This window comes from Otolemur garnettii, unplaced genomic scaffold (genome assembly GCF_000181295.1).
Source record: "Otolemur garnettii isolate 467f Iridium unplaced genomic scaffold, OtoGar3 scaffold00036, whole genome shotgun sequence".
Classification (NCBI taxonomy): domain Eukaryota; kingdom Metazoa; phylum Chordata; class Mammalia; order Primates; family Galagidae; genus Otolemur; species Otolemur garnettii.
In genome coordinates this window covers 13,185,841-13,195,712 of record NW_003852431.1, presented here as the reverse complement: position 1 = coordinate 13,195,712, position 9,872 = coordinate 13,185,841, and the positions used below count along the sequence as shown (strand labels likewise).

Genomic DNA, 9,872 nt, shown 5'->3' with positions numbered 1-9,872 from the left:
CTTAGGTGTATGTGGCTGGCGCCTTAGCCACTTGAGCCACAGGCGCCAAGCCTTTTTTCTTTTTGCAGTTTCTTAGCTGGGGCTGGGTTTGAACCTGCCACCCTCAGCATATGGGGCCAGCACCCTACTCTTTGAGCCACACGTGCCACCAAAATACATGGCTTTTTAAAATCTTTTTAGCCCTGAAAGTAAGTTTCTCTTTTTAACACTAACTAATGAGATTGCCAATAAACAATTGGCTGCTTTAATTTGAGCTACTAAAACTTTTATGGCCTTTGATGAAATATCTGGTTTTGTTTTTGAGACAGAGTCTCACTTTGTCACCCTTGGTAGAATGCTGTGGCATCATACATAGCTCACAGCAACCTCAAACTATTGGGCTCAAGTAATCTTCCTGCTTCAGGCTTCTGTGTAGCTGGGAATACAGGTGCCCACTACAATGCCAGTTTTTTGGTTTTTTTTTTGAGATGGGGTCTTGCTCTCACTCAGGTTGGTCTTGAACTCCTGAGCTCAAGCAGTCTGCCTGCCTTGGCCCCCCATAGTGCTAGGATTAATGCTTTTAATTCCAACTTGCAGTAAAATGTCATTGTATGTGACTTATTAGTTATGTCATTGTATGTGACTTATTAGTTAAAATTAGTTAATCTATTCGTTAAAATTCTTTTTGGAAAGTGGTGTGATTTTAGAAGTAAATTTTTTTCTCTGAATTTATTTAGAATTAAAAATATTAAAGCTTTTATTATATGCATAGGTCTGTGTATTTTCTTTACAGGTAGCCTACCTAGTGCATAATTTTATTGTAAGTTAAAGTTATTCTGATAAAATAATAAATATCTGTCATGGTCAAAAATAGTTATCTCTTTTATCAAGAAGAGAATTGATAAAATTGATATGTTGTTATTTGTCATCTGACATAGCATACGAGGTTAGACACTGAAGTCAAACTCATCCTAGAAGAAGTGCTACCTGCCTCATTGCTGAGTGTCACTGTGGTCACCTTCAGGGGACTTCCTTTGGGAGGCTGTGCACCACTGCCGGTGCCTAGTCCGCCCTTCAAAGCACTTTTCTCAGATGAGTTCACAGACTTCATTTTCAGGCTATGGACAGTGGCAGCTCTGATGGCCATTCCAGAAAAAGAGTTCCAAAATCACTTTGAAGAGTAGACTAGGCAGTGGCATTGGTGCATAGCTTCCCCAGGGGAGTGTTTTGAAGGTGACCATAGTGATATTCAACAATGAGGTGCGTGGCACTTTTTCCAGGATGAGTTTGCCAACTTAATTGTCCAACCTCACATATTTTATTAAAAAGCCTTTGAGTCTGGCGCCTCAGCATTACCGTATACCCAGCCAATTTGTGGGACCTCTTGAGCTGCCGCACCAGTCACAGGAACTGCAGCAAGAATGTGGCCCACAGCTAGGCCATGGCCGGAGGAGGCCAAGGTCGTGAGGCCACCAATCTGGCAGGGCAGGGAAGGCCCAGTGTTGACGCTCCTCCTCCTCCTCTTTCTCTGTTCCTTGCCCCCACTCCTTCTCTTCCTACACTCCTTCCTCCTCTTTCTCCCTCTCCCCTCCTCCAATCATATAGTATTTGTGCATTTGTGACTGAATTATTTTACTTAGCATAACATCCTCAACATTATCCATGTTATAGTATGTGTTAGAACTTCCTTTTAAAGTGAGTATTCCCTTATATGTATGGATAAACCACATTTTCTTTATCCGTTCACCCACTGTTACACTTGGGTTGTTTCCACCTTCCGGCTATTGTGAATTAGGCTATAGTGAATACAGGTGTACAAAAAAGCCTTTTGTGTTTTTCAGAGTAACACAACATATGTATATTATTGTGCTTTTAAACAGGACAACTTAGCATGTCATATGATATAATCCTTTACACCTTTCAAAAATGGATGGAATAAATCCAAGCAAGGATATACTTTAAGAAATAATGTTTCAGGGCTGTGAGTAGTGGCTCACGCCTGTATCTTAGCAAACTGGGAGGCTGATGCAGATGGATTGCTTGAGGGCAGGAGTTCAAGACCAGCCTAAGCAAGAGTGAGACCCCATCTCTACCAAATAAAATAAAATAAAATAACTATCCAGGCATTGTGGCAAGCACCTGTAGTCCCAGCTACTTGGGAGGTTGATGCAAAAGGATTTTTCAAGCAATTTAACGAGCTATGATGCCAGGGCACTCTGTGAAGGGCAAGAGATTGAGACTGTCTCAAAAATAATAATTATGTTGGCTCTGCACTTGTGGCTCAAGTGGCTAAGGCACCAGCCATATGCACCTGAGCTGGCAGGTTAGAATCCAGCCGGGCCCGCCAAACAACAGTGATGGCTGCAACCAAAAAAATGGCTGGGCGTTGTGGCAGGCACCTATGGTCCCAGCTACTTGGGAGGCTAAGGCAGGAGAATCACTTGAGCCCAGGAGTTGGAGGTTGCTGTAAGCTGTGATACCACAGCACTCTACCCAGGGTGACAACTTGAGACTCTATCTCAAAAAAAAATAATTATTATGTTTGTAACCCTTTAATATTTTAAAATAGAATAAAGTATTAAATAAAATAAAGAGGGAAGTTTATGGTATGTGCTCAGCTAGGAGTGTTTCTTTTTGTTTTTGTTTTGGTTTTTTTTTTTTTTTAAGACATCACTTTGCAGCACTAGGTAAAGTGCTGTGGCATCATAGCTCACAGCAGCTTCAAATTCTTGGGCTGAAATGATCCTCTTGCCTCAGCCTCCCCAGTATCTGTGACTACAGGCACACGCCACAACACCTGGCTATTTTTACAGATGGTTCTTGCTCAGGCTGGTCTCCAACTCCTGACCTCAAGCAATCCACCTGCATTGGCCTTCCAGAGTGTTAGGATTACAGGTGAGAGCCACCATGCCTAGCTAGACCAGGAGTGTTTCTTGCTTTAGATATCTGAGGGTTTTTTATTTGTTTGCTTGTTTCTTTTCTTTTTGAGACAGAGTCTCACTTTGTCACCCTCAGTAGAGTGCTGTGGCATCACAGATCACAGCAACCTCAAACTCTTGGGCTCAAATGATTCTCTTGCCTCAGCCTCCTGAGCAGCTGGGACTACAGGTGCCTGCCACAATGCTGGGCTATTTTTAGAAATGAGGTCTTACTCTGGCTCAGGCTGGTGTCGAACTCCTGAGCTCAGGCAATCCACCCTCCTCGGCCCTCCAGAGTGCTGGGATTACAGGCCTGAGCCTCTGAGCGGCTCTGATGCCTGGGTTAAAAGCATTCACGCTAAGGAGTTGGGGTGGGGGGTGCTAACGAGCTACTCCTGCACTGTCTTCACATAGCTAGCTTGTCATTCTGCGCACGTGTCCTTCCCACGTTTTTCTGAAAGTCAGGTGTGTCAGCTGCACATGTGCTAGTGAGTGAGTAAAAGCCAAGAGAAGGTGGCAATGAAGGAAAAGGATCTTCTGGGCTTACAAGTGGGCTCTAAAAGTCACACATTAGCCCTTTTTTATGTTCTTATGCTCCCTAATGTATTATTATAACCTCTTATTTTCACTTCTGCCATGTTTTTTAAGGAAACAAGATGTTTCACATTATGCATTTTAATATTTTCCAGTTGAAAATGAAGACGAGGCTGAAAGGGTTCTTTTTTCCTATGGCTATGGTGCTAATGTTCCCACAACAGCCAAAAGACGACTAAAGCAAAGGTAAAATCAATATAGATTTGTTTTACTTATCTACTCAAGCTAAATGTAATTACATTGTGCTTTTGGATAATGTGCTAAGTTGAATGACAAAGTAAAGTAACCCTTTTCTTAGTATGCATAAATATTCACTTGCTCACAAAATAAAACACTGTAAGGAATAATATTTCATGCATATTTAAATAAGTTCAATGGTCAGTAGAAGTGTCCATTAGCATTTTCATAGAATTAGATTCAGTGATAAAGATGCCATTTTCTTTTTGTTTTCACATTAATTTCAGATGAGTTACAAATGCTTTGTATCAACAATTTTCAGGTTAAAATTAATTCTGTTTTTTCTCTTTCTCCTGTTTTTATTCATCTGCCTACATTCCTTGATATTCACATTAAAAAGAGTGACATGGAAATGGCATATGCCATGTGTTGTGATTGAAACTATAAAAGGCTTTATGAATATCAAAACAATTTTGGGAAAATTTTTCGAAATTCACTAGTTATTATACGAAGTATTGTTTAAAAGTACAGTCAGGCTGGGCATGGTGGCTCATGACTATAATCCTACTACTTTAGGAGGCCAAGGTGGGAGGACTGCTTGAGGTCTGGGGTTCAAGGCCAGCCTAAGCAAGAGCAAGATCCCATTTCTACCAAAAAAATAGAAAAATCATGCAGGCATGGTTGTGCACACCTGTAGTCCCACCTACTCAGGAGACAGAGGAAGTAGTGCTTGAGCCAAGGGTTGGAGGTTGCAGTGACCTTTGAGGATGCCAGTGCACTGTAGCCAAGGTGACAGAGTGAAACCCTATTTCCGAAAAGCAAAAGAAAGTACAGTCGGACTTCCATATCTGTGGTTCTGCATCTGTAGATTCAACCAACCACAGAATAAAAATATTTTTAAAAAGAAATTACTGGATACAACTATCCTGAACATGTGTAGATTTTTTCTCTTGTCATTATTCCCTAATCAATATGGTATAACAACTATTTACATAGTAGTTACATTGTACTAGGTCTATTGTAAGTAATCTAGATATGATTTAAAGGACTAGGGTCAAGATCTAGAAAATTAAATTCATGAACTCATCCTAGAAAAGTGCTACATACCTCACTGTTGACTATCAGTACAGTCACCTTCCAAGCACTCCCCATGGGAAGCCATGCTCTGATGCTAGCACCTAGTTCACCCATCAAAGCAATTTTGGAACTCTTTTTCTGGAATGGCCATCAGAGGTACTATCTTATATTACCCTTGATGTCCCAAATGTCATCAAAATATCTTCCTTTCAAAATTTCTTTTATCTCTGGGAAAGAAAGAAGTCATTGGGGGCCACATTAGGTGAGTAGGAAGGTGTTCTAATACAGTTATTTGGTTACTGGCTAAAAACACCCTCACAGATAGTGCAGTGTGAGCTGGTACATTGTCATGATGCAAGCACTCTGAGTTGTTGGCTGACATTTTCAGTTAAGATTTTCCTGTTTCTCTATCAATGTTTACTTTGTCTGCTATGCTTCTCACAGCAGCCAACTATTTTGATGCACAATGCATAGAAGTTTGTAGTGTTTTTATTAGTTCTGCTTGATACTGGCCTCCTTGACCTCTCTTGATGAGTGATGCTTTCTCTCCCTTCAGAAAAACATTTAATCCATTTGTATACTGCCATTGTCTTTGTGGCATTATCCCCATAAACTTGGACTAATGTGTCTCTAATTTCACTTCCATTCTTGCCAAGTTTAATAAGAAATTTACAGATCTTTGTTGCTGTAATTCAAGCTCCAACATTCTCTTAATGGCACATAAAAACATCCAAAACAATCATGAACCACACTCAGCAAGACACTGCCACACATCGGCGTGACCACAGCTGTGAGCGCTAACATACCAAGACTATGAAACCTTACCAGTTGTTTGTACAGTGCTTCAGTGCCAAGTTCATAGACTTAATTATCAGACCTCGTATTTGAGGATGTGCTTAGGATATATGTGGAAACTACAGAAATTTTACACAAGTGACTTGAGCATTCATAGATTTTGATATCATTAAGGTGGTGGTGTGAGGGTGAAACCTGAAACCAGTCCCTCATGGAAGACAAGAACTAACTGCATGCCAGCAGGAAACTGTGTCTGTATTCACGTTTTCTAGTTGACTTGCCTGATTTTTAAACTAATTCTTCTCTCCCACCCAAATTCATCCTATTTCACTAAAGCATCTCACTGCCCCATTCAGTACTACCACGTCAAATCTGAAAGTTTTTGTCAGAATTTTTGTCAGAGGTCCAAACCTCTCCATGATGTGGCCCTCTCTCTCTAGCCTTATATTCCTCTCTACGCAAAATGAGTGTAAATATATCTGTCTGCCTGTAAACACCTATTTTCCACACCTCACAGCACAGCGTATCTCTTACCTCATTAGCTGTCATTTCCTGTGTAATTTCTCCAGCTAGATGAAAAATTCGTCAAGGTCAGCAACTACATCTTACTCTTGTTTATTCTCCCCTGTCTCTACCTAGCTCTGTGCATGATTCTTAGTAGAACTGTTTTCTCAACTGAGTATTTGGGAAATCAAAGCTGCTTGTTTCTATTTGAGTTGATTTAGACATTTAGAGACATTACACATCAAGTAAGAAAAGCATTCCATCTTAACTCCAGTACTTTGATAGTGACTTTGAAGGGTGACTGCGAGAATAACATGTCTTTACGATATAGACTATAGGAAATAGAAAATGATGCGTAGGACGTATGTGTCTTACTAGATAAAGTAAATATATGCCCGATTTAGATCAAGGGAATGAAAGTATCAGTTTATCACTGGATTGGTTAATTTTGTCTGTTGAAAACTCAAGTGTTTTAAATAATATATTATTTGGGAAATTAGTTGTAGTTCTCTCTCATTTCTAGTCCCTCAAAAAGTCAGTATAGGTAACCTAGAATATTTTGTAACTTTCAAGATATCTCTGTTTTTGAGTCGAAAGTGGGGAGGGAGGAATAGAAAAATATTTGTGGTTAAGAGACTTTTTTGTCAATCGTAAATGTTAGGTAAAATACGAAAAATTGAAGTTGAATGGGAAAAGTCCATTCTCTCCTCTATTTTAGCATCTAAATCCTTCAAAAGAAGCTTTGTTACTAGAAAAAAAATACTTTTATTGTTATAAGCTTGCTTTCTTTAGCCCCAAATGCTGAGTTTCTCTGAAATTGAAAGCAGTTATTACTATTATGTCTTACCATTTTTTAATTTTTTTTTAAAACAGAAGTTTTTAATATTTAGACTAAAGATTTAAGGAACTACACTGATTCATATTCCAAATAATCTTAACTGTCCAAATATTTCTAAAGATTCTATCACAGAGCTATCTGTGTGCCTTGAACAAGAGCCTAATGGGCACGCTATTAATATCTCCTGCCAGCTGGTGCCAGGCATTCTTCTCATGGTGAGCCAGAGGGTTATTTTGAGGAAGTGCTTCTCAGGTCATCTAAACTGAGTGAAGGAAAAGTGGACCTAGATATCCAAAGAGGACATTCATGCATTTCTTTACCTATTCATTCAACAGCTTTCATTGACTACCTACTGTATACACAAAACTGGAAGCTCAAAAAAAATTCAGTTTAGGGTCTGACATATTTCTGAAGTTTGAAAAGTCCACATTTGATTTCTCTATGGGTATTTGTAAAGAAGGCAATGACTTTTACTCTAAGTTTAAAAACAAAAGCAATATAGCCTTTGAGAGAATCTATATTTAATCCTTTACATTTGCACTTAAAGCAGTGGAGCCTGGCACAATGGTGAATACTTGTAATCTCATCTACAAGAGAGGCTAAGACAGGAGGATCACTTGAACCCACAAGTTTGAGGCTGTAGGACACTATGTTCATGCCTCTCAATCCAACCTGAGCAACACAGCAAAACTACATCTTTTTTTGTTTGTTTTTTGTTGTTTGGGATTCATTGAGGGTGCAGAAAATTAGGTTACACAGATTTTGTTTGTTAGGTAAAGTCCCTCCTGTAATTGTGTCTCGCCCACAAGAGATGTGCCATACACTATGACCCCCCCATCTCCCTCCCTTCTCCTCTCTCCTGATCCATCATTCCCCTACTCCCTACTTTGTATTAGATCATCTACTGCCTTCATGTTAGAATTGAGTATATTGTGGCTCAAAGGAGTAGGGCGCTGGCCCCTTATGCTGAAAGTGGCAAGTTCAAACCCAGCCCCAGCCAAAAACCAAAAAAAAAAAAAGAATTGAGTACGTTGGATTCTTTCTTCTCTATTGTTGTGATGCTTCACTAAGAATAATGTGTTCCAATTCCATCCAGGTTAATACAAAAGATGTAAAGTCCCCATCTTTTTTAATAGCTAAATATTATTCCATGGTAGACATATACAACAGCTTGTTAATCCATTCCTGGATTGGTGGGCTTTTGTTTTTATTTTTTTAAAGCAGAGGGTCACCCAGCCCACCCTGGGCTTGAGTGTCATGATGTCATCATAGCTCACAGCAACCTCAAACTCTTGGGCTCAAGCAATCCTTCTCCCTGAGCTTCCTGAGTAGCTTGGACCACAGGAGCTTGTCACAACACCTGGCTGGGGTTTTCTATTTTTGGTAGAGACAGGGTCTCACTCTTGTGAAGGCTGGTCTCAAACTCCTGAGCTCACTCAATCCACCCACCTCAGCTTCTCAGAGTGCTAGGATAACAGGCATGAGCCACCACACCCAGCCATGAGACTATATCTTCTAAAAAAAAAAACAAAAAGAAAAAAAAATTAAAGCACTGAAAACCTAAAATAAGTTATAAAAGAATTCAGAAGAGTAAATGAAATATTTGCAAAATGAAGTTTTGTTTTGTTTTATTTTGTTTTGAGACAGAGTCTCAAGCTATCCTCTTGGGTAGAGTACCATGAGGCATCACAGCTCACAGCAACCTCCAACTCCTGGGCTCAAGTGAGTCTCCTGCCTCTGCCTCCCAAGTAGCTGGGACCACAGGCGCCAGCCACAACACCTGGCTATTTTTTGGTTGCAGGCATCATTGTTTTGGCAGGCCCAGGCTGGATTCGAACCTGCCACCTTAGGTATATGTGGCTGGCGCCTTAGCCGCTTGAGCCACAGGCCCCAAGCCATGAAGTTTTCATTGTACAGTAGCTTATACCAAAATGTATATTAAAATTTTGAAGGAACACAATAGATTCCATTCATACTAAATTTGATTTTAAATCACATGTATTCAGTAACCAGAATTTGATATTTTAGAGTAACACTTAATTGGAAGGGCGTTTCTGATTATAAAATATTGTTTATTTTGTAAAATCAGGAAAATTACTGGTAATTCTACCATCCAAAATAACTAATCACAAATTTAAATAAATACATATAGATATGTATATTTTCTTATTTATTTAGGATATTGTTAGGTGTAACTTAGTTGTTTAACTTTTTATGGTAGAATTCCATCCAGAACATTTTCTTATGTCACTGAATATTCTTCAGCTTCAGAAAGATCAGTTATAATGATTATCCAAAACTTGTAATTTATACGATTTCTGTTTCTGAGTAACATATGTTTGTTAGTAAATTGTATACCCAGTGAAATTATTCATTAGTTGCCTAATGCTACCCGGGACATATTATGAAATTAAAATGATAAAATGGATATGAAGTTAACTACATAGTGCCTGACAGAGAGATGTTCAGTAAATTCCAATGTGTTGTACCAATTAATGTGTTCTTAAAGGAAATTGCATAGCAAATTTTAGAGAAAAAACAGAATTCCCAAACCTTGGATAGGCATAATTTGAGTTTTCTTTAAAACAACTTTGTTGGGCAGTGCCTGTGGCTCAAAGGACTGGGGCCCTGGCCCAAAATACTGGAGGTGGCAGGTTCAAACCTGGCCCTGGCCAAAAACTGCAAAAATAAAAATAACAAAACAACTTTGTTTCCAGGTTTTAAAGAAGCTTGTTCAAATAATTAGTAAAGATACCAACTAGACATGAAAGTAGTTTTGAGGGTGGCTCCTGTGGCTCAGCGGGTAGGGTACCAGCCCCATATACCAAGGATGGCGGGTTCCAACCGGCACCAGCCAGCTAAAACAGCAGTGACAACTGCAATAAAAAATAGTTGGGCATTGTGGCAGGCGCCTGTAGTCCCAGCTACTCGGGAGGCTGAGGCAAGAGAATTGCCTAAGCCCAAGAGTTGGAGGTTGCTGTGAGCTGTGA

At 39.6% G+C, this 9,872-nt stretch overlaps 1 protein-coding gene across 3 annotated transcripts in view; it reads left to right on the top strand.

Moving 5' to 3' along the window:
* The window catches only part of PIBF1 (progesterone immunomodulatory binding factor 1), a 263,961-nt gene that overhangs the window by 142,699 nt on the left and 111,390 nt on the right, over window positions 1–9,872 (top strand). For all 3 annotated transcript variants that reach the window (XR_002773386.1, XM_003789727.3, XM_023513174.1), the window contains exon 13: window positions 3,587–3,677. Coding sequence is in view for 2 of the 3 variants with exons in the window: in XM_003789727.3 (XP_003789775.1) it covers window positions 3,587–3,677 (91 nt within the window). In the remaining variant the exon portion in view is untranslated. The remainder of the gene's footprint in view (window positions 1–3,586; window positions 3,678–9,872) is intronic.